Here is a 26,553-nt window from a genome sequence, read left to right as displayed (position 1 = left end):
AGGTGTGCATGTATTCACATCTAGAGCCACAAACTAGCATCATAACATGAAGTGAATGCTAACCTATTATTGCCCACCATGAAATGACTAAACAACCATGGCAATGTAAAGGATGTTTGAAAGTATTAGGGTGGTGATGTATGACAAAATTTACACCATTTACGCACATCTGGAAACATAAATGATCTATAAGGAATATGTTTTGAAATATTGTCCCACACATTTTGAAAAGTCTTATGAAATTCTGATCCAGCTGTCAAATATTGGTGAAAGCTTGTTCCTGGATGGAAATATTTTTTATTAAGTCCTCGGAAAAAGAGCTTTTGATGCTCATCAAGTTGTTAAAGCTTATTAAGTTTGTAAGACAGAAGTCACTCTTCTCAATACACACTGTACATTATAAATCGGGGAAGCAACATTTTATGTGAAAGGTCTAGATGCAGTCTAATACAGTTTTTGTCTTTAATGTAGGTCTTCATTTTCCATTTTATATGATAAACAGTTTCTATAAGTTGTCAGTTACTATCTGGTTGCTATCATATCCACTTTTATTATCTTCAAGGTCAAGGGGGCAAACAAGCCAAAGGGCAATAAAGGGAATTGTACTGTGAATATTTACAATCAAACTATAACATATTTAATAAATAACTTGTCACAGAATCTTTTTCCATTTTTGAAACACAATGGTGATATAATTATCAATTGGAGCTGTTTTGCATAATCTAGACCAGAAAAGTTTTTTGGTTGAACTATACAGGAAAATGTGGGCAGATCTATCTTCGGATTAAATCTCATTAGTATGTTGTACACAGCTAACTGAATGCACATAATCATTTTACTATCAAAGAATAGGTAAGGGTAAATTCATTGTTTTAAATGCCTAAAGTCAAGGTCCTGATATAAAAATAACAGGAATCTTGTGAAAAAGCCTGTTGATCAGTTAATAAGAGGAGAGCCACCGAGAGCTAAAGCTTTTCTGTGCAGAGAAATGGCATTAAACTCCTCTCTACCAAGTGATCAGCACTTTGGAGTAATATTATAATGCAGATGTTGCTGCACAGGTAGGTCAGAGTAAACACTAAAAGCATAGGTTTGTATGCATGTGTCACACACAGTTGGAAAACAAACTCTTCACACACCCCTCTCTCTCTCTTAGTCTTCGAGTTGATTGATTTACAACTTCATTCCAATAAAGTTAGGCAAAGTGTGAAACATAAAAAATGGAATATAAAGATTTTAAATCCCATTTTAACCTACATTGAGTTGAACACACAGCAAAGACAAGACATTTAATGTTCAAACTTTTTTTGATTTTTGCAAATATTCACTCATTTTGAATTTGATATATACAACATGCTCCAAAAAAAGCTGGAAAAGGGGTCACAAAAGACTGGAAAGTAGAAAATGCTATAAAAAAAAACACCTGTTTGCAACATTCCAGATGTTTACGGTTTGGAAATGGGTGAGTGTCATGATTGGGTATAAAAGACGTATCCCCCTAAAGCTTAGTCATTTAGAAGCAATTATGGGGCACTTTGTGAAAAACTAAGCAAACAGTCGAAGTTAACCTTTCTCTATGTATAATTGCAAGGAATTTATGGATTTTATCATCAACAGTCCATAATTTCATTAAGCATTTAGGTCATCTGAAATAATCTCTGCACATAAATGTCCAGGCTGAAAACTAACATTAAATGTCCATGACCTTCAGTCCCTAAGGAAGCACTGCATTAAAAATAGACATTATTGTGGCCTCACAAACAGTTTAGAAAGCCATTGTCAGTTAACAGTTTGTCACTACATCTACAATTGCAATTATTTGTGGAAATCGTGGATATGGTGTCCTCTGGGCCAAAGAGGAAAAGAACTATTCAGGTTGATATTAACACAAAGTTGAAAAGCAGCATCTTTGAGGGTATAGGGGTGTGTGAGTGGGCACGGTCAACTTGCACATCTTCAGGGACCATGAATGCTTAAAGGTACTTTGAGGTTTTCAAGCAACACATACTGCATCCAAGCAATGTCTTTTTCAGGGACATCCCTGCTTATTTCAGCAAGACAATGCCAAGCTACATTTAGCATGGTACAAGCGTGTAGCTTTGCAGGTACTTGCTTACAGTTTAGACCTGTCTCCTATTGAAAAAGTGTGCAGCACTATGAAGCGAAAAAAATACCACGACAGAGACTCCGGACCTTTGGGCAAGTGAAGTTGAAGATCAAGCAAGAATGATATACTTCCACCTATAAAACTTGAACAATTAGTGGCCCTCAGTTCCCAAATGCTTAATGCGTGTTGTTAAAAGGTGATGTAACAGAGTTAAATGTGACCCTGTCCCAGCTGTTTTAGAAATCTTTTGCAGGGCTCAAATTTAACATGGGTGAATATTGACAAAAATGACTAAAGTTGATCAGTATGAACATTAAATTGTCTTGTCTTTGTTGTGATTTCAATTAAATATAGATAAAAAAGGATTTGGAAACAAGTGTATTTTGTTCTTATTTACATTTTAAACAGCATCCCAGTAGTGTCTAATTCAATCAGTTTTGTAGATATATACTCTATATTTTACATTTTAACGTGGAATCTCATTCAACACCCTTCAGATGCTTATGTGCCTCACCTTGTTACAACTATTTGTCCCCTTAATGCTTACCTCTGTCGGTATCATAGAGGAAGACAAATCGGTTCCAGTCGTAGTGGTCAAGCAGTGATAGCAAAGCTCCTCTGATGGACGGCCGAAGCTGCAGCGTGAACTGGCCCTCTCCTTCAGTGGGGAAGCTGGGTGTCACCAGGCTGATGTGCAGGGCTCCACAAAACGATGTCAGCGTGTTCACTGAGCGCTTGTCATAAAGGCCAAAGATGGCAAAGACTCCTCTAGAATACTGAGAACAGACTGATGCGCGGAGGAGGAAAAGAAGTGGGAATGCAGATGAATGTGGTGAATGAAAGATGAAGGAGAGACACAAAAGAAAATGGATACAAATTAGAAACAGAAATTTAAAATATACAGAGCAGAATAAATTTTATAAAATGTTGTTTGCTGTTGTTCTGAAAATGAACGCTTAAAGAGTTAGAGCAGTACCACAGGGAGGTAAATTACACTCACAATGTGGAATCTGTTTAATAGGCAAACCATTTTAATGAGCCGCCACATTAGCTTGTGCTGTGCCATACAATGCCGATTCATTCCTAATTAGACTCACAAACTGTATTTTTTTGGCTGTGTGGCTCTGAATGTCAAAAAAGTCTTTTAAGCCTGAACAGATCAGGAAAATGCATCAGCCTTTTTTCATTTTTCCTTTTTTTTTGTATTTTAGAACATGTTGTGACAGATTTCTGGCACCAGAAGCAAAATCTTCTTTGATACATAGTTGTAAAGTCTAAGTACAAATTCTTGGACAAGCATGTGTTGAAATCAGATTATCCTTTGAGCCCTTGGCAAGGAATTTTCAAATTTTCTGACTGGCACAAGATCATTCCCATGAGCCAAAGCTGGCTTGGCTGCTTACACATTTGTTAAGGAAATTATGGTCAAATAACCCAACCTGCTTAGAGCTGAATATCCTCAAGACCCATCTCTGCACACTTGTACATTCAGACACAAACCCCTTCACCGAGCTGTGTGATCACTTCAAATATGGAGAAATTTCCGTAGCTCAGCTTTAAAACATTCTGCTGGGTTGCTTTCTTAAAATTGATCTTTGCAGTTTAGGACATTGTATGTTAAATAAATAAATAAGATTCTCTTGAAAAAAAAAAAAGTGTGGAATCCTTGCACATTCTCAAAAACCCACAAAGCCAAAATGCCAGCAGTTTACTACATTTTATACTCTTTAATGTCTTTATTCCACGTTTCCCATTATCCTTCATCCTCTTATTTTCTCAACTCCTTTCTCTTTTTAGCTGCATTCATTCTTTCAATCAGTCTTTTTCAAGCAGACTTGTTTTGGACTCCGGCACTATCCTGCATAATATTTCACTGTCCTCCCTGCAATACGTCATACGGGAGCAAACGGTTAGGGCAGAAGGATTGCAGGCTTTGCTTTTAACATCATTTGGACATTACTCACAAACCTTTTATTTCTCCCTCTTTTTATCGCCTTGTGTATCACTGTTAGGATATTTTCAGCCCCTTCTGTTTCTAAGGAAGATGCTCCATCCATCCTTTCTTTCAGTTCCCACCATTCACTCTCTGTTTTCATCTATGGCTGCTTCCTCTCTGCTCCACCCTCCCTCTCCTCCTGGGATTCAGAGTAATTCCATTATCAGCTATAAGCCTCAGTGGGGGTAAACACAGAGGGAGACGCAGCTTTAACGGTTCAGCTCGTGGCAATTAAACAAAGCTGTGGCCCCTGCACCCAGTGGGCGATAAGGCAGGGATTTAGTCTCTGATTATGACAGGAGCTAAATGTCTTCAATTCAGAGAACTAGCATAGTAGCTGTACTCAGCATGCGTCATTCAGCGGGAGCTGAGTCATGCTGTCCTTAGTGTTTCTACTGTCTTCCACAACGGTTCTCACACCATGTTCATTTATCATTTTTTACATCTTTGAAGGCATGGCAAATGAGACTGTCAGGAATAATAATAATAATAATAATAATAATAATAATAATAATAATAATAATAATAATAATAACAACAATAATAATAATAATAAAAATAATAATAATATTTTTCATCCTAATTGCTGGGTGTTCAGAGTGCACCTTGCCTCCCATTTGCTGATTACTGGGAGGCTCTAGTCCCTTACAACCCTGAAAGCGGTACAGAAAATGAGTTAATGAATGAATGAATTAATATTCCCAGATGGAAAAATAAGACTCTGCATTTAATCACTAGCAGATTTACAAGAGAGCAAGTTACTATATTTTGGCACCTGGACAGTTAAAGGTCTTGATTTGGGACCAGCATCTCTGAAACCAGAGCAGACATGTGAACCCTGATATTTTGTATAGTAAGAAATAAAAATCTAGAGAAAGGAAACAATTTTCTACTATTTGTGAGTAGTAATGAGTAGTAATTTGCATGTGTAGTCTAAAATTTTACGCATGGAGCAGAACACCAGTTTGCAGATGATTTACTAAGAATGAGAAAGCAAATCGGTGGCAGGTGCAAACGTGTTGGAGACCCCCTATTTAAAATGAGGGTTTTGCATGTTTCGTGGGTTTGCAGCATGGCGACTTTGAAGAGAAAGTGCAAAAAGAAATTTATTCCTGGTATTGAAAGTGTTGGTTAATGAAGCCAGCAAACACGTTAAGGACCTCCAGCAAAGAAATTTGACTGCCACACAAAGAATCGCTTTATGGGAGCACTGTTGAAAACGGTAGTATATATACACCAGTACTGCCTTTAAGTAGACCTGTAATCCAGTCATACAAATAAACCAAAAACAGAGAATAAAACATAGAACCTGTGAATGTAAACAACCACAGAGAGAAAATTATTGCACAAATCAAGCTGAATTGGATACACCAGTGCATGTTTTGCTATAAAAGCCATGTAATGCTCAGTAGCATCAGCAGCAAGAATCCAACACTGTAATCTGCCTTCAGCCACTGGTGTGGACATGAGAAAACACATTTTGTTCCGTTGACCATTCTGGTTAATACATTTTGAGGAGAATCTTAGCAGATCCATGTGATTGCACCTTAATGGCCTTTTATTCTAATTTGACTGAAACTAAAGGCACTGATGCCGTTAGACCACTTCCCTAAGTTTTAGTTTTTACCCACCACCTGGGTCTTCATTGACAGGGCTGGGAAGACATTACTGAATAAATACCAAACTAACTAAATCTGCATTCTTTAGCACAGAAGGGAAAACAAAATATCATTTTTAATTGCTCTACACTTTCTTTCTTCTTTCCTTTTTTCTTCACCTCCATGCTTCTCAGCCCTCTGATTTCCTATCTTTGTTCACTGATCTTGGCTTTGCCTCTCTGTCACTCATATCTCTTTGTTTCTCCTGTGCCTTCCCCTCTGAAATGTTTCTCTATGGGCTTGTTTCTCAACAATCCCCCTTCACCAACACCAGCCTGCCGCAAGGCTGGAATGTGCCAGACAGTGGCGTCATAGTAATAAAATGTGTGCTAACCCGGCTTCATGAAGCTTTAATGAGAGAAGGGTACCAGGGGCATGGTGCATCATCACTACACTAAAAGGACTGGACATAGTAGGTCTCTCAGGACCTCTTCTACATCTTGTTGCTTCACTCTTGCTTGTTCTTTCCACATCTGCAATTGTTCGTTTTTTATGCAAAACCTCGATTGCTTCTGCATTTGTAATTGCTCTCTCTCATATCTTTTTATTTGCACATCTGAAAATGTTTTTTATTTTTCATATATTCATCTTAAAATGGACAATCAGCCGTTCAGGGAAGAAAATGTTCTGTCGAATAAACATAAAAGCAACTTAGCTCTCATTTCTTTTCTAGTGCCTTCTCGTAATTCCCTGAACCAGTATTTTTCTTTTCTTTGGTCTTTACACAAGGACTTTTGTTGACAGAACAGATTCTAAGAAACAAACCTGCTTCTGATTTCAGTCAGTGCACTAAAGCGCACACTCATGCACAACCTTTTGACTTTCTGTCCTGATGCATGAGTTGCTTTTCCCCATTAGTCTGAATAACCACCATCTAGCTGCAGAGACAATCTCCATAAAGCGAAAGATATCCTGCAAAATACTGGGAGCTCTCATTACCAGCAGGCAAGGCCAAAGTAAAGGAAGCATGTGCAAATGAGGAATACAAGCTAGTTTAAAAGCTATAAGCTGCATTTTTTCTTGCAATGGACGACAACACATATGGTGCAGCACAGTAATACTTGGAAGTGGAGAACGGCTGTAAATGGCAATAATAATCCTTTATGAGCAATATAATTAAGGAGAAATCTACTGTTCAGTGCTTTATGCTCACATTTTACATTCAACCCATTTCCAGCAGTTGCCTCTGGAGGAGAAAGGTCTCGTACATAAATTCTGCTCAGCATTGCCAGAGCACAGAATGCTCCTGTCAGAGAGAAACAAGGGTAGATGGTGCTGCAGTAAACAATGGATTTCTACTGAAGCTCATATCCAGATGACTAATCTCTACTAGCATGCCATAAAATAAAAGGAGACTTTGGTAGAGTCAACATATTGAAAGAGAAAGAGTATTTATAAACCCTAGCATCTAGTTGTACAATTTATTATGTTAAGGAAGAATATAGTTGCATTAAATAATATTAAGTTAACATGATTATGTCAAACTTTTGACTGTATATAACTGGAAACTGGCTCTGGATCTTGGACTGTATCCCAAGATGCAAATGGAGAATACTAAAGGCCAAAAAATTTGTTGTGAAATGTAAGGAGAGCTGGTGAAATAAGTAATCTATGCTAAACTTGAAAAAAGAGCCCTTCTGTTGATAGATGTAACATTTTCAATACCCACAAAATAAGTCCAGTTGACCTCAATCAAAGTAGCTTGGAATATCATGACTTGGATGATTAAGTAACATTTTACACATGTTATTTATTAAACCTGCTAAGAGAAACCAGTGAGTAGCAGGCTGATCAGAAACTTTTGGTGTGCCCACGAATCGAGGAGTCAGACACAAATCACTAACAATGTCAGTCTCTATGTGCGATACGTACACAAATATGTAAGAAAGTTTCCTCAAATCTGTTTCTTGCATTTGTTTTAAATAGCCTGCAAGGAGCTTGGCAGAGTTAACTGTGATCAATAGAAGACACTCCAAGTAAAAGATTTTGTGTTTGTGTGTGCGTAAGAGAGACAATGAACCACCATTTTACGTCCGAAGAGGCAGGTCTATTTAAGTGGAGCAATATGAAAACAAGACAGAAGACAAAGTTTGAAGATCAATAGTACACAGTCACTTCATGGATTTCATATTTGTCCCTTTATAGTACAACAACAAACAATATAGAATAACATGTTGAACTGTTAGGGGAATAAAGGAAATCCATGTCGGAATCAGGATTGGTTAAATTCTTAAGAAAAGGAATTTAACCGATACTGAAGATCTGACATCAGTTCCCTGATGTCCACTCCACATCCCTCAGCTTCATAAAATCACTACTTACATCATTTTGCTGTGGTCTTGGTTAATGAATTTGATGCTTATTGTTTGATACGTTTTTGAAACGCTGATGTACATTAACTGAACATGTCATGAGACACTTTTTGGCATGTTTTTGACTTATTCTTCTCCACACTGACAGCAATTTTATAGCCTCAAACCAAACAACATACACAAGAATTATGCGGATTATATTGTGGCATCATTTCAGTGTCATAGAGAAATAATTATTACTGAATGTGAATAAATTGTTGTGTTTGCAAGTTTGGGTTAAACATGTTAACAGTATGTGAAATGCACCAACATCAGCTGCTGAGGATTTGTTATTGAAACCAGGCCTCAAGTGTGCTCATCAGCAGCATCACAAAGACCAGACAAAAGATAAAGCTTTACAATCAATGGTCTGGAAAGGACATTCAGCCAACTTATGGATTTCATATCAGATCCTCTCCACTAGAACATAGTTTACAAGATAACTGAGCCACAATAGGTTCATAAACAGGGCGGCGATTATTGAGAGTGATAAAGCACCGTGGTGGAGCACAGTGCTGGTTGCTTGTGTGTGTTTCTGGTTCACTGTGCTTGTGAATGAGGCCATTCATCCCTCTGTCATCTTCTGTCTGTCTCCGTGTAAGTTCCCCTTTTCTTTCCTCTTTCACAGAAATGCCTCAAGCAGCGAGGAAAAGGAGGCTTCACTTGTTCTCAATGAGGGTAGGAAAGAAGAAATGCTGAGAGAAAAATAAAAAGCAAGAGAGGAAGAGAACCGTTCCAAAGCCCACAAGGGGGATCTGACAGCAACAAGAGAGCATAAAGTCTGCCAAGCAGACACTGCAGAGGGGAAGAGGAGGTGGGGAAAGGCATAGACAGAGGGAGAATGTGAGGAAATACTGCCGAGAAGGTCAGTGAGAGAAGAGAACTGTCTGGAAATGAGTCCCTAGATATGCTAACAGCTGTTTTGTTGTGTTGGGAATTGTGTCAAGATTTGAGAATGTACAAACAAACACGTTCTGGCTCAACTAACATCAACTAACACACGCACGGAGTTTCCCTCGAGGGCCAATCAGAATATGTTTGTATTTAGCACCAGTTTTTGAGATTAGGGTTGAAATTTTGGTCAGGGGTTAAGGACATGAGGGGGGAAAAAGGCTTCTGGGTAAAATTGTCACCAACATTACTTCTTTGCCCTTTTTTAAAATATCCTTCCTCTCTAAAGCTCCCCTTTGTTTTCCTCCTCTTCGTCCTTAGACTGTGAGTAAAGAGTTCTAACTGGAACAAGGGATCATGTTGTTAAGCTTTCATGTCTGTTTCTACACGCTAACTGCCTTCTGCCTTTTAACTAAATTAGATACATAAATAAATTTACTTCAATAGTTACTCCAACATAATTTCAAATAAATATAATCTGGCTCTGATGAGTTGTGTACAGAGCTTATGCATTAGTTTTAAACAAGCACGAGCAGCAGAGAATCCCTTCTAAAATCTATTCTTTTCAATGATTAAACTGAGACAAACTGGATAATCATCGCTTTGCTCTTCCCCCCAGTTTCCCGTCTAATTTCTTTAAATGACAAAGTTTCCCACAATTCTTTGAAATAGGATTAACTGGAATTTCTTTTAATTCTTTTTCTAATAAGTTTTCCTCTCTTTATTGATTAACTGACACTTACAGCGAACAATACTCAGCGAAGTTTGTTCTCGCTAATCTTGAACAGATTGTGTTTTTCTGCAATTTCTAACAATGGACAAGATTTCCTGTCAGTTTCACACTGTCACTAGAAATAATGGTAATAACACACATCTACAGGAATCCTGACAGAAGTTTTGGAATATTATCAGTCTCATAATGATAATATTCAACTGAGCAACTTGTTGCCCAACAGGTTAATGCATTCGACTGTTAATGTCTAAGACACATTTTTTCCTCTTCATATGCATTTGCTCTTTCAACCACTTTTAACCACAGTATATTAACAAAAAAAAATGTGATCCAGCACTTTTATCCAGCACTTTCCCTAGAGAAATCATTTCATGTCTACACACTACTGGTAGGTAGTGTGTAGTAATGACTAGTGGTGACTAGTGATGTTACATTTAATGAGGTCAGTCTAATGACATGCAACTCAGCTCTCCAGCTCTAAAAAATAACAGATACTTCGAGGTGTGTGGTAAAAGTGATTGTCTTTTGGTTACTCTTACATCAGCGTGAGACCAGAGTTTCTTTGCATCATTTTCAGTCTCGTCTAGGTTTTACTTTTTCTTTTTTAATGAACTATTTATTTATTTTTTAGTCTGGTTCACCATTTACAAAAGTTAGTTTTGAAAAAACAAAATCTCAGTTTGGTATAAATGCATCCCTTCAAACTCAAGCTGTTCCTCAGAAAGGGTCTTTTTGTGATGAGTGTGTGGCAGAGACACCAAACATCTAGTTAAGAGACATTCAGATAACACAGGTCTGTGGTTAAGGAATGTTAAAATGAGATGCAGTCCTCATTTGTAGAATAAGAAATACATGTCCACAGAACCACCACAAATTTGCAAATGAAATCAAATTAAATCATTTTAAATCATATTTATTTGTAGAGCACATTTCGAGAACAAACATGTGACACATGTTAAGTTGAGCAGTGTGCTTAACAGCTATCAGATGCAAAAGATAAACAACAAAACCAACTAAACCCCAGAAATTCCACCACATCACCCCGGTTCTCTACTTCCTCCACTGGCTCCCAGTTAACCAGCAGAAAACCTTTATATCCCTCTAATTGGTCTTTTAGCTCATCAACCTCTCTGGTCCAAATTACTTCCAAGACTGTGTCTCCCCACAATCCTCACTTTGCGCACTCAGGTCAGGCAGCCAGTACTTCCTCATCATCCCCCATACTCGGCTGTCAACCACGAGTGACCGTGCCTTCTCCTCCCTGGGGCCTCGGCTGTGGAATCAGCTGCTTGAATCAATCAGGTTGTCAGACTCCCTTGTGGCCTTCAAAAGCAGCCAAAAGCTGTTCCATGCCGCCTTTGGCAAATACACTTTTAGCTGACTGCCTCCATGTTTTTTCTATGTTCCTAACTGTAAATGGATTGACACTTTTAATATTATTATTTTAGAACTGTTACGTTTTATTATTTCAGACTTTTATTTTTGAACTGTTGTTTTTAACCTTGTTTGATTTAGAATTATGAAGCACCTTGAGATATTGTAACATTTTACCGCATGCTAAATCTAATTTATCATTATTATTGATTTTATTATTATTGTTATTACTATTATTATTATTAGTATTACAATAAAACATTTAGAAAAGCAGGCATGGTAAAAAAATAATGACAATAGTAATATAAATACAATAAAAGATTAAATTAAAAAAAAGTTTTTCGAAGGTTAAGAACAAGCAAGCTTTGAGAAAAATATGAGTTTTTAATCGGGCCTTGAAGATATTTATGGAGGCTGACACTGACTGAAATGAAGGCTGTTCCAAAGCTTTGGGACTATTACAGAGAAGCACAATTCCCATTTCTCTCTCTTCAAGAAGCTGGAACAGATAAGAGAGGTTGATTTGTAGATCTAAGGCATGTAATGGTGGTATACAGGCAGAGAAGTTCAAACACATAATAGGGAGCTGCACCTTACCAAGCTTTGAAACCATATAAAAGAATTTTAAATTTAATGTGATATTTTACTGGAAGACAGTGCTGAGACATAAGGACAGGAGTGATGCTGTCTCTGTTCTTTGTTCCAGTTATGAGTTTAGCTGCAGCATTTTGGACTGTCTGCAGATGAGACAGAGCAGAGTGAGAAACACTTGAACAAATGGAGTTACAGAAATAAAGTTTTGGGGAAATGAGCGATGAGGTATCTGATTTGAAGTTTATCAAGTAGAAGATCAACTTAATATAAAATACTCTTCTTTACTGGAAAAAAATAACATAAACAACACACAATTCACATTTACAGGACCCAACAGCAGGCAGCAGAGCACGCACCAAAAGACAAAACCAAACACAGTATGGAGCAATCCCAAAAACTGCATGGACCAAATACTGAACTCCCCATCACACCAACCATGCATGATCCAAACTGTTCACTAAAACACACCAACACAGCTCTCCCCATCACACATGCAAAAATGCTGGACAAGACAACACAAACGCCACCCAAAAGCCGTCAATTAAAGAACCTTCTTCACACACCATGAACAAACCCTCACCACCATGGGAAGACAAAAGGACAAGCAGCAACGCAACCATGTAGGTACTTACAAAACCGAAAGTGGACTACTTCCCAAATTGTTATAAACCAGGTGTAAGGCTTTGACAAAATTAGGAAATGACATTCAAAACTCTGAAAATGATATTTTATTTAGAAAAATATTGCCCTTTAGAAGTAGAAGTGTATGGTGTATAAAAGTGCAAGACCAGTCGTGTAAGGTGGTTGTAAGCCAGTGTAGTGAGCAATCCAGTCTGCAAGCAAGAGGAAACAGAAACGGACTGAAAACCATTCTCGCTGGATGCACCAAGGCCAGGTGCTGTAATGAAAAGGAGCCGCTCATTTGGCTCAACTTATGGGCAAAGTACAAATTAGTACTGGTCTGTTACGAGGACAAGACTAGAGCCATAAGCCATAAGTGGCTGAAAAAAAGTGAAAATGCAGTAATAATTAAAAAACAAAACAAAAAACAAACAAACACACAAAAAAAAAAACAGCAAAAGTACCTTTTACTTAAAAACATATATAGATCACGAGGAAGTCTAGGTTCTTGGAACCAAAATATAAAGAGATGAGTGGTTTTTGCACAGTTCTATAAAATGGTTTAGCAGATAAATTCACCCAAACAGAAACCTTGTGCAGAAAACAAATGTATTTCATTTTTACATGTGCAAACCAAGTAGACCGGTTACTCCAAATCAGTTTTATGTAAAAGTGAATTTACTCTCTGCATTGCAGCATGAATCGCTGATACATGCTGGGAAATACACTCATCTTTATTTTCATGTAATTTCAAGAACAATCAATAACAAAACATGCTAAACTTTTAGAAAACAACATAGTGCAATGCAACTTTATTCATAACTCACTTTAAAAACAACAAATTGACCGAAATCCCACAATGTGCAGAGATGAAACTAAAAACAGAATCAATAACGTATTAACTGATAATTAAAACAATACAAAACCGAATTACAGTGTAAACAAAAAAAATAAAAAATCTCTGAAAAATACTGTCCTCCAAAAAGACCCAGATGAGGGTAAAAAGTCAAATTAATTTAAAAGCCTATATTTTATTCCATAACTTTTTTCCTATGTTGTGACATTGCATGAAGTCCAACACAAAAACGATTTCATGAAATTAAGACTGTTGCCTTTGTCTGTCAGAATCAACCAAAACATGGAGAATCACAGGGACATGAAAATGAACACACAAAACAGCTGAAGTTTGATGTGAGTTGTAACTGCTCCTATTTACATCCAATGAGCCATGAATCTAACCAATCAGCACTTCTCCATTTTCTGTAAAATCCTGAGGAAATGAACAGATTTTGGTGACATCTCATTAGTCTCTCAAGTTTGTATCTCTTGGCTCAGCGCATTATTTGGAACATCAGCTCTGGCTGACGAAGACATTGTTGCTCTCTCATCAAAATGACAAAGACGCATCCCACATGAAACTGCTGAATCAAGTCCTCCAAACGTTCCCCTGAAAAGGAGCCTACGACAGCAGGCCAAGCATAATGTCTCCAATCTGTATGTGCAGCAAATTAAGAACATCCACCTGTCAAAACATTTTCAGGTAATTAAACACAAGCAGAGATTTGACACGCAGCTGGCAACTCTTAGCAGACCTGGCATGTCTAATGTGCATTACTCTTCAAGGGAAAATATTCAGCTTGATCCATGACCAGCACAAAAATTGATGTGTCACCAAGGAAAATTGTAATTTCTCCTTAACAAACAACATTCTAGCTTTCCAAGTCTTATGACCTTTAAGGAACAAACAATCCTTGTTTTCATAAATGCATAATTTAAAAAAGAAAAAAAATAATAATAAGAGAATAAAAAAAATATCTCCAGGACCTGTATTCACCGAGACGTGTTATCAAGCTTATAAAACGAAACCTGGCATAAAGGCTTGGGGCAAAACTATGGTCCAAAGCATATCTGCTAACAGCGTGACTTCCCAGTAAGACATGCATGCACACATTGATAAACACACCCACACAGAGTTGGGGCAGCGTCTACAGGATGAACACTTTGCAGGAGAAACTTTGCTTCAGCCATGAGGTCTGCATCCGCAGAGATAAAAGATAGACAGAGCAAAAAGGAGACAAGGAAAGGATAAGAGAGGAAGAAAGAGGGAAACTACAACCCACCTGTCATAGGGCTTTGCAGTGTTCCCCCAGGACACAGCCTTTTACACAGGGATAATCTGTGTGTGCATATGTGTGTGTGTGTGTGTGTGTGTGTGTGATGTGCATGTGAGAGATGTGACAGAGAGCCTTTTCACTCTGGTCATCTTTAAGCACTACTAACAGTAGCTAAAACCCTCCGGGCTTGTCCAGTATGAACACAGTCATTCATCACACACACAGACACACACACACGGACACACATGGTGGATATAAAATCCATTCATCATAGCGGGGGCGGGGGGGGGGGGGGGGGGGGGAGACGAGAATAGAAGAAAAGAGAACGGGGAGGAGAAACTTACACAGAAGAAATCTGCAAAAACCGTTGCTTTCCAACATTAAAGCATACTTGATGTGCGCTAACTTGTATTTTTTTTTTTTTTCCTTGCAGTGTTGTAACAGCACATAAACTCTCGAATATTCCCAGTTTTTTAATTTCACACTCTGGTTTGACAACCCCAGGTGCATAAAGACATTTTGCAGGACCAGCTTAACGTAGAGGTGGTTTTGAAGTGAATGCCTCGGCTGTCATATGCCTCAGTGGGATCATGCCTGAAGAGTGCCTGCCAAAACATGATAAGTGTTGTGCATAGCAAGCACACAGAGCGCCAACCAGGTCACAGATACATTTTTACAGAGGTATGACGTAGGACAATACACATGAATATGAAATTATTACAAGCTGGAACGGTCAGAAATTTGTCATTAAGTTCTGACTCTGTCACAGATTTTCACACTCCCAAAAATGTTCCCAGATCATAACTGAACAGATGCGTGTTTAGGAAGGGATGAAGCTAGGGTTTGGATTTAATAGGTTTCGAGATGCTTGTGATCAATAATAATGGCTTTTTTAAAAGTTTGAAACATGATTATTGTTAAGAGAAACCAATGTTGACTTTTTATGGGAAATAGGAAGCAAATGCTCATTTTTCTTTTCTTTTTTTTTAAAAAAAACTTGAATAATGTTGCAGACTTCTTTAGATTAACATCCACCCTTTCCTGAACTTGTATATTTAACCCCTTAATCAGCTCCTAACTGTTCCTGGGTCTTTTTTCTTTTGTTTTTTTTTCATAATAAAATCTGATACATGTTTCATATTTAAATACTACTCTTCATGACGGACCTAGCAGGTCCATAATGCACAGTAGTGATGAAAGTTGGTATCAATGCTTTTCTGATACAATTTAAAAAATATGGATTCATTGCATCTGTTCATCATCATGCGGGAGACCACTTGTTGGACTTTAAAACAAACAAAAAAAAAACCAAACACTTTTTTGCACTAGATTGTCATCAATTTTGAAACGGCCCAGGGTGTGTCCCGCTGATGAAGGGGTTAAAGAGACTTTAAAATGACATCTGCTGTCTTCCTAAGTTCCCAGTTGACATGAGTTACACAGTCAACAGTCTGCCACTGGTTGCTTTGTCATCGGGATGGAAACAAATGCCATTTCAGCCAATTGTTTGGGCACATATCATTTTGAATAGTCAGCTGCAATTTAGTCAGTTTTCAAGCATTTCAACTGTAGATGCAGAAGTAAAATTTGGAATAATGTCTGATGCCAAAGGTTACACTGCATTTGCTGGGCTTTTCAGATTAAACAAAATAACTGTTTTACACCTGTAAACACTAATGTTACATATTTTATAAGATGTTACAATGACTGGATGGTTGGCACAAGGTGGCAGATTTAGTCTCAAACTTATTTTCATTTCTCATTTCCAACAGTAAAACACTGACCACACACTGGTGCATAATGAGTCAAAGAGTGCGACAGATTGAGAAGCTGTCAGGGATAACTGTCTCTTAAAGCCCAATGTCTGTTGCCTGCTGTTTCAGTGAAAAATGGTAAATGTTTCCATTCCTCTGTTTCCTTTCTCTTTCTGACCTTGTCTCCTCCACTCTGATGATTAATTTTATGGGTATAAAAGGGAAGGAAACAATGAGAGTGAAAAGAGGACTAGAGAGTTGAGGCAGATGAAAACAGGCATAACTGTGTGTGTTCATGTGTGGGTGTTGTGCATCTATCCTTTTATGTCTCTAAAACTACAAGAAATGGGAAAAGGATGCTTGATGGAATGTCTTGTGAAGTAATGAAAATGTGTCCTCGTATTTGCACCTGGATATGTGTGTGTGTGTGTGTGTGCCTGCGCATGTGCCCGGCACACACATACAGGTGTTTTTGCCCTTCCAGCTGAGTAGGTCCACGGTGATTGAGTGTGCTCACAAGATAAACAGAGCAGTAAGGAAACAGAGGAAATGACATCCCACCACCTATTTCTCCTGCTGTCTCACTGCTTATGTCATCATTCTTTGCTCTTCCCTTTAGCCCATGAATCTTATTCTGCTGCTGGTCTCCTGCATCTCTTTCCCACCTTTGATATCAGGTTTGCTTAGCTCTTTCTTTTAATTCAGTTCAGTTTACCTCGTCACTTTAATTCAGTTCAATTCAATTAAAGTTGACACAATTGGCAGCTCTTAATTTAAAAAGGTTTGCACAAGATAAACATAATGAAATTAAATTAAAAGCAGTTTAAGTTAAGTTTCAGAGGGGAATTATAATACATATTGGCATAATGACATATAATGTAATGCAATTTAATATGAAATAAAAATGTCTTTTTAAGAATATAAATGTTGCAAATGCAGTAAATGTGATTTGGTTTAGAGTGCATCTTTTACTATGGAGCTGAAATTATTTAAGATGCCCTTTTTTTTTGATAAGCTGACATAGGCCAAAGAATAGAGGTGAGGATGGGACTGGACATACAGGTAGGGTTATGGTTTTCATGACTCAGTCCAACTGTGAATGCTGTATTTGAGGTAAAGCAAACCATTTATGTTTTAGTTGCAACCATCTCATAACACCCCACTGTTAAAGCAATACTACAACACTACCTTTCTGACCTCAAAGCTGAGCTTATGACTTGTTTTGATGGTAAACTTTCAATTATTTTAGAAATTCCCTGATTACTTTAAAACTTTTCTTTGAAACTCAGAGCATAATGTTACCGCTGACCTTCACAATACAGCACCACATCAGAAGCCAGCAACTGGATATCAACACAATGCTTATTTAAATGTGCACCATGACTGTTTCAGCAAAGAAAAGCAAAGAAAATTACATTATTACAGAAAGAGAGAGTGTCAGAGCAAGTTTAAAAACTAAATGACTTTTCCTTGGTAGAGATAGCTCAGAGAAGAGACAGGAAACAATATGAAAAGTGAATTTTACTCCGCGTGGCATCAAAGTATGAAAATCTGTCAAATTTTAGTTGTGTTGTCTTTAAAACCACTCAAATATTAAAGTTAAAAGTTGTATGCTATGTTTTAGATAATAGTAAGTTGGCATCTCCTGCTAAGTAACCAAAAATGAAGCTGCATAAATGCACAAATGCAGACAGACATGTTTTCTTTGCAGGCAAAGCAAGCAGACACAAACACGTCATAACAACTTTATCTCTTTCACAGGAAATTTTGTCATTATAGCCTAACAGAGATGCATTTCTCTCAAAACCAGCAAGAGTGAGAATCTTACAATTTATTTATGATTGAATTTAGGACTGATTTAATACATGACGAAGGACAAATTTAATGGAGCTGTGGGATGCAAGAGGCTCTCTGATTACTGCAGTCATCTATCAAAGCAGACCTAAAAATGAGAAAGCATGAAGAAAAGTGAAAGCTGCTGAGAACTAAGTAAATGTGTATCTGTCACAATGACTGGCTGTCACCTTGGCCTTTTGTTTTTGGTTACTGTTACCAGGACAACAGTAACCTTATCAAATGCAAAAGTTTGTTTTACAAGTCGTATGTTTGTATTTTTTTTTTTTTTTTACCTCTGACCAATAATGCCAAAGGAGTGTAAATACCAATATGGCAAAAACATAACAAAGAATTGATACAAAAGCACAAAAGAATCAATCTAAAAACAACATAGTTGTGCATAAAGATGCACAAAGTATCAGTGTTTTTCAAAATAAATCGTTTAAAGCATAAATGTACAAAGCATATATTTACATCTCACTACCCGCTACACATAACCAAAACACACTATATGTAACTTTTATCTGATTGGTCTATAAGCACACTAATAATTGACAGATTAAACAAGGCTACTTTCAGCAGGGTAAATTATCACTAACTTTCACTTGTTGCAAAACTTTAGGGAGTTCTTTGTAGTACTCTTTAAAACTCAGAGCAAATTTATATTAGGCACCAATGCCTGAACTAAAATAAACCCTATATTTCATTCTGATATGTATATTATAGTCTACAGAAATCCCAAAGCTACATATGGGACAGATCAGCTTATTGTTTGTAGTTGAGGTACATGGTCTCTAAAGTTGTAACAAACTACAAATCTGTCACAGTATCAGAAATTCGTCATCAGAGACAAATCAAAAATAAAGTAATATTGTGACACATGTTGAAAATGAGTGTCTAGATAAGTTCTGCTGTACAGGTTTACTTTAACATGTGCTCCACTTCCAAACTACTTCCAACTCAGAGGTGAAGTAGTTTATAAAGCTCTATAGTTTGGGTAAATCAGAGCGAGTGTCACTCTAGTTTTATCTGTCTTTTTGCAGGAGGCCTTTTAAATGTAAAAACATGTTTGATGAAGTCAAGAAAATAGAAAACTGTTGCACAGTTAAAACTGGAGATGCAACTTATCCCCTTTTCCTTTCTTCTCCCATCATTCATTGTTGACTTATTCTTAATAGATTCTATCATTAAAAAAGAAGAAAACAAAAAACACCTCACTTCTTGTTTCCTGCAGGCCATAGTGCCATAATCTCTGTGAAGGCATGAGTAGAACATGGAGCTCTTTCATTACCACTAGCTGTGTGTTGGGGAATAAAAAAAAAACAAAACTTATCTAGCCTCTTTACATCCTTGTTTGGATGGAAAATGTGCTTGCTTCTTAAAGTGCTAAGAGCTGAGATTATTTCTGCTCAATGTACCAGAGTGATTAAAGTTAAAAACCAATTTTACCCAAAGAGCTTTGTGCTTTGAGGAGTCTCATATCGTCTCGTAGCAACAGTGGAAACTACCACCAGCACTTTCCCCGAGCATCTGCTAAGTGCTGCTAGCATAAAAAAAAAGAAGTTGCTGTGCATGTACAAGCTTTAAAGTGGCTCATATCTCTCATTGAATAAGCAAAGACAGCTATTTAATTAGGAGTGCCATATCGTATTTATTTGTATTTATTCCAGTTCAGTGATATGTTTACTGGTTCTTCAGGCTTAGAGACCTTCTGCTTTGTACCACAGACAAACTTACAGTTTTTGATCAAGTTATAAGAGTTAAATTCAAACCTTTTAGAGAATTCAGCTAATAGTGCTGCTACTTTTTCATTCATTATCCTAACCGCTTAGTCAGAGTCACGAGAAAGCTGGAGCCTGTCCCAACAGTCTTTGGGCGGAAGGCAGGATACACCCTGGACAGCTTGCCAGTCCATTGCAGGGCCCAAACAATCACTCTTCTGGGCAATTTAGAGTAACCAATTAACCTAACATGCATGTCTTTGGATGGTGGAAGCTGGAGAACATGGAAACTCCACTCAGAAAGGCCACTGTGAAAACCTTGCTTCAGCTGAGGATCAAACCAGCAACCTTCTTTCTGTGAGGCCACAGTGCTAACCACCATGCCACCATCCAGCCTCCTGCTACTTAGATTTACAAAAGAAAGCCCTTATAAGTTTGATAATTTAACAACAACGCTGACATTTGCTGCTTATTTTGCAGTCGTAAGGCCAATAATCCTTGTAGAAATAAAACTAATTCCGAATGTCATATAAATTAGTTTCACATTATACATGCATAATTCAATACAAACATTGATTGTCAATACATATTTTGTACATTTATACATAAACATTGTTATTGTATCCATGCTGATTTTATATACACTGCTCAAAAAAACAAAGGAAACACTTGCAACAACCCAGCAGCAGCAACCCACTGCTACCTCCTTCTTTGTGCAAGGAGGAACAGGAGGAGCACTGCCAGAGTCCTGCAAAACAAGCTCCAGCAGGCCACAAATGTGCATGTGTCTGCTCAAACAACTGCTCAGAAACAAACTCCATGAGGGTGGTATAACGGCCCAACGTCCACAGGTTGGGGGTTGTGCTTTTAGCCCAACACCGTGCAGGACGTTTGCCATTTGCCAAGATTGGCAAATTTGCCACTGGCGCCCTGTGCTCTTCACAGATGAAAGCAGGTTGATACTGAGCACATGTGACAGACGTGACAGAGTCTGGAGGCGCCGTGGAGAACGTTCTGCTGCCTGCAACATCCTCCAGCATGACCGGTTTGGCAGTGAGTCAGTAATGGTGTGTGGTGCCATTTCTTTGGAGGGCCGCACAACCCTCCATGTGCTTGCCAGAGGTAGCCTGGCTGTCATTAGGTACCGAGATGAGATCTTCAGACCCCTTGTGGGACCATATGCTGGTGCGGTTGGCCCTGGGTTCCTCCTAATGCAAGACAATGCTAGACCTCATGTGGAGTGTGTCAGCAGTTCCTGCAACACGAAGGCATTGATGTTATGGACTGGACAGACCTGAATCAAATTGAGCACATCTGGAACATCATGTCTCGCTCCATCCACCAACACCAAGTTGCAACACAGACTGTCCAGGAGTTGGAGGATGCTTTAGTCCAGGTCTGGGAGGAGATCCCTCAGGAGAACATCCGCCGCCTCATCAGGAGGATGCCCAGGCATTGTAGGGAGGTCATACAGGCATGTGCAGGCCACACACACTACTGAGCCTCATTTTGATGTGTTTAAAGGACATTGCATCAAAGTTGGATCAGCCTGTAGTGTCTTTTTTCATTTTCATTTTGAGTATAACTCCAAATTCAGACCTCCATGGGTTGATACATTGATTTTCATTGATAATTTTTGTGTGATTTTGTTGTCACCACATTCAACTATGGAAAGAACAAAGCATTTGATATAAATATTTCATTCATTCAGATCTACAACATGTTACTTTAGTGTTCCCTTTATTTTTTTGAGCAGTGTATTAAACAATGGAGATTTTTGCAGCTTCATGCAGGGAATAAATTTGGTAAAACCTAATGAAATCAGCTATACTGTACAGCTCCACCAAATATCAACAATGCACAGTATGAAATAAAAATCTTTACATAACATACACACATATCTCTTTGACATAAATGCAGTCAAAGTCGATACAGTATGCATTAGTAATAAAAAAAATAAAAAAAATTCTTAGTGACGGTGAGAAACATGCAACTGAATTTATAAGATCTCTCACAATACCAGCCACCAAACTGGCTACTTTTTTGTGTGTCTGCTTAACTCCCAGCAAGAGTAAACACAGACTGTCTATGCCAGAATGTTTGGGAATCCAAAACCAACACATTAATCATTAAAGAAACTTGTGAACCAACTTGTCTGGTAGACGATGTTACAGCTCTTGCTTATGCAGTTTTCACTGACTAAAATGGACCACATGCACCGATGATGAATTCTGGCAGGTTGGTTCACAACACACGGATTAGCACAACAGATGAAGCTATTTATACTTTACATAATCTGCTGACTTATGTGGACAACTAGAAGTTAAATATTAAATCTGCTTGTTATAACATTTGATGTTGGTAGAAGTAATGCTGAAGTTAAGATGCAGTTAAAGCCTCAGTATGAGCAGAGTACAAGAGTGAAGATCACAGCTAAATGAATGGGTCAGATATGATGTTACATCCAGCTGAGCTCCTGTCATGATTGCCACCAAAAGTCAGCTAAATCACTTACCGTAGCCGCTACACTCAGGAGTGAGACTGTTGTGTAAGGTGTGTAAAGGTAAGCTATGTAGTGCTTAGCTGGATAGGAATCTGTGTGGCAGGAGATGTGTGGATGACATTTGTTCTGAAATGTTCACCCAGATCTGTCTGTCACAGTAAATACTGTCTAAAAGCCCTTATTGAGGAAATAATTTCAAGTCATGGATATCTGAATTTCTCTCAAATGTGGTGTAAATAAGTTCAGCTTGTGCATAAAAACATATTCATAACTAAAGGTTTTCAACTCACTTCAGAAAATCTCCTGTAGTTTTAGAGACAAACTGCCACATCAGGCTTAGCAAAGTACACCTGCAAAGTTAACTGTGCAAAGGAGAGATGAAGCTACAGAGAGTCAGAGAACGGGTCCTTTCCCTCTCCTTGCTCCTGTGAGTGTCCACAGTTCTGCCAAGAGAGTAACCACATTTATTCCCCCTGGGAGTCTCTACGCACAGTCACACTGCAGGGAAGCAGCACTGTGAACAGTCCTTGTCCTCAAGCACAAAGTTAACGTCTTCTGATGAAAGCTAAACAGCCATACAAACACACTCCTGTCCCATTCCCTGTCCCTGTGTGTGCATAAATTATCCTCTTCCCCTTAAGATGGTCAATCATGGCCCAAGATGAACTTGAAAACAAGTCACAGTATCAGTGATATATTCTATGAAAATGTGTTGGTAAAAGGTCATTTCTACCAAATACAACCTAAGAACAGCATTACCTACTCTCGGCCTTACCAAAACAAAACAAGCCAAATGTGAAGGGCAGGCTCTGCTGTGCATGGATAAGAGTTTAAAATGACCTCTTAAACACAAGTGTGAAGATAATCTAGTTTGTATTTTGTCCTTGGTTTCTAGGTGCAATTCCATGTTGCCCCTTAAAGTGAAGGATTAATGGGCTGAGGTCTTGAGGTTGATGTATGCATTTTATACACATCACATCAACTTCAACCTCATATTTGTGGCTGCTCCATCAGAAAAAATACAACGTTGGACTTATTTTATGCAAAGGTTAAAAATGCATGCAGCTCTTCTGCCCTGCCTGCTTTAGGAAGATCAAACCGAAATTTGGTTCTTCTCACCTTTCACCTACAAGAGTAAAAGTTTAGACTCTGTTTCCCATTAGACTCCCATTTTGTCTGACAGCAGAACTAATGTTGATGATGATGATGACTATAACCAAATTTGACACATTTATGGTCTAATTCTATTAAATATGTAAAATACATCTGTCACAATTCATTCATTCATTCATTTATTCATTGTAGATATTCAGGTTAAGTTCAGGTTGCTATTAGTAAAGCAGCAAGTTACTGTTGTCTTGCAACTGTGCACTGATCAATTTCATATATATATATATAATCATGTCAAAAAATATGAAGAAGAGCGTTTGTGGTCATTTTATTGTTCAGATTATTATCAAATTTATCTAGATAGTGAATCATAAAAGGGATCAATTTTAGAACATAGTGATGAATAAATTACTGACAAAAATCCTGTTGTTAACACAGTAGATCTGATACAGAAATAACATGATTTCTGTAATTATTAAATTCCAGATTCTTATATCTTACTTTTATTTTTGTACCACTGATAGTTGTTAAAAGAGATAATTTTAGGCACAATTAAGTATGTTGAACAACCCTGAGAAGCATATGGGAGACATTATTTGTTACATAACTGAATTGTCTATTGAAACAGAGGAAACCTTAATACATAAAGTTAGGAGGCATCTTTGAGTAAATTTTAAGTATCATGACTGTATCTCAAGGCAGAGCCAAGTGTTCTTTATTTTTTAAAAATCAAAATATGGTCACCTTGATTCTAACATGACACAGTGCTGTTGTAATATTTCAGGTAAGTCTCATTAGATGCAGTCATAAGTCAGTAATTTCCTTAACCTCTTAGTCCAATTAAGGGGGTCGCAAGGAAACTGGAGCCTATTCCAGCAGTCACTGGGTGAGAGGCAGAGTACACCATGGTTAGGTTTCCAGTCCAACACAGGGAAACAAACAACTATTCACACTCACACCTTGGAACAATTTAGAGAAACCATTTAACATAACATGTATGTCTTTGGAAGGTGACAGGAAGCCAGAATACCCAGAGAGAACCCATACACAGTAAGAACATGCAAACTCCACACAGAAAGGCCACCACTGAACCTCCCCAAGCCGAGCCTCGAACCAGCGACCTTTTTACTGATGCAGTGTCAAATCAATAAATAATATTCAGGAAAATCATACTTTAAAATTGCGTATGTTCTTATATGTGGTTTGACTGCTACAGTTTTGATACCATATGTTTGATGCTTCATTGGTTTTTGTATGTGGTTTGTCTGTGATATGAAATGTGTAACTCTGCCCCTATCAGTGATGAAAGTTAGTATGGAGAACCGGTCAGTCAATTTGTGGGACGGTGTGAAAACAATCACCTCATGTTAAATATTAGTAAAACAAACGAGATGACTGTTGACTTTAGGAGGAACTTAAGTCTTAAAAAGATTTGAAGTGGTGGAGAACTATAGAAACTTTGGAGTGAAGCTGAACAACAGACTGGACAATGAAACCTTCTACAAGAAGGGACAGCCTTCTTAAGTAAGCTAAGATTCATTAAATGTTCGCAGCAACATTTTAAATATCTTCCCTAAGTTTGTTGTGGGAATTGCAATCAACTCTGCAGCCATCTGCTGGGGCGGCAGCATCAGAGCCTGGACTTAAAAAGTCTGAACAAATTGATCAAGTAGGCTAGTTGTGTGCTTCTGATAAAGCCGGAGCTGCTGGAGCTTATTGTCTAGGAAAAGATTATTAACTGCACCGGCTGCTGAAGATAAGCGAAGATTCCTCACATCCAAACGTAGTGTGCTTAGAGCGAAGCTTAGTCAAGTCCAGCGCAAGACAGAAAGGTATTGGAGGTAAATCTGTCAGCAGCCCTGGCCCTTTAGAACAAGGCAATATCTTTTTTCCCAAATAATTATCATTATTGTTTGTATTTAACAAAAAATAAATAAATAAACCTACTTCAATATTGTAATTTTTCTCTGGGATAAATAAAGTAGTTTTCATCAATTTAATTTTTATTTAAATATCGCTACCAAGGAAAATCTAAAGAAAGGCAAAGACAATATGAACCATGGTTTGGGTATAGCTGTATGTTCAATATCTATAATAGCCTACATCAAGATAATTACTTGTCACAGTGACTGATAGTTTTTTAATTACACGTCACTCAGTGTGTGAAGTGCTTATCATACTACGTTTAAGTTTGAGTTTAACCTCTCCAATTTCCCACAGCTTTTCTTGCCAAATTAATTTATGTGTCTAATCTTAATAAAAAAAAAAGGGCATTTCTTCTCTACTTTATCTTCCTTACAGTGGCTGAAAACATCTACATTTTCCTGTTTTTAACTTAAACCTCTGGTGTTGTACTCCTGTTGCCACTGTGTATTTTGTTTAAACTTATCTTTGCCTAAAACCTGTTTGCCAAGAGATTAAACAACTTATTTATTAGAAAAGTTGATTTCAAGAGACAAATTCTTTGAAGATCTGTGAACATACTACTATGTTGGAATTACACAAATAGGCTGCATGGGGATATCATTAAATTCAGGGGAACTGGACTGCCATTAATGCATTTCATGACTTTTTATCACTGTGTCCTCTGTTGGATATCACTGGGGACACCATTCAGTGTTGATGTAACTTTGCACTCTATTAACCTCAACAAAAATACTGTATAACTCAATAAAAGGTTTACCATAAGATTGGCTTTTTTAATGACTGTAGTTATCACAACTAGAAAAGGGTTAATTACACAAATATGTAAACCATAGCAGCAGTGTGAGTAATTACACTGTTCAGTTTCTGAGTCACAACGGGCATTTCTGGATAAAATGTGTCTCTTAAATCCCTTTTGCACTGCGTTTCTTCAGAATTTTATTTTTTAGCTTGCGAAGAGACGCTAATGTGATGGCTTTACCAAAAGAATACAATTAAAAGTAAATCAGACATGCACATGCAGTACAGAATCGTTTTAAGGCTGTCTGAAAAATCTTTCATCCAACCATTGTCTTCACCTCTCATTCTAAAACAGGCTTGTGGGAGGTCCGGAGCCTATCACAGAATCTACTAGGGAAGGCGCAGGATGCATGCTGGACAGGTTATCGGTTTATCACAGGGCTAACACAGAGAGGCAGATAACAGCTCAAGCTCACAATGACTCCTAGGAAGAATTTTGGAGAACAAGCAAACGCCACATAAAGCC

At 37.8% G+C, this 26,553-nt stretch overlaps 1 protein-coding gene across 2 annotated transcripts in view; it reads right to left on the bottom strand.

Moving 5' to 3' along the window:
• gria4a (glutamate receptor, ionotropic, AMPA 4a) overlaps positions 1-26,553 on the bottom strand; it is a gene marked incomplete at both ends in the record, with an annotated part of 114,900 nt that overhangs the window by 65,558 nt on the left and 22,789 nt on the right. For both annotated transcript variants that reach the window (XM_079245905.1, XM_079245904.1), the window contains one exon: positions 2,655-2,894. In XM_079245905.1, coding sequence (XP_079102031.1) covers positions 2,655-2,894 — 240 coding nt within the window. The remainder of the gene's footprint in view (positions 1-2,654; positions 2,895-26,553) is intronic.

Source organism: Telmatherina bonti, assembly GCF_933228915.1.
Source record: "Telmatherina bonti genome assembly, chromosome: 9".
NCBI lineage: Eukaryota > Metazoa > Chordata > Actinopteri > Atheriniformes > Telmatherinidae > Telmatherina > Telmatherina bonti.
Note: the sequence above shows the minus strand (reverse complement) of the source record. Positions and strands in the feature narration are given on the sequence as shown.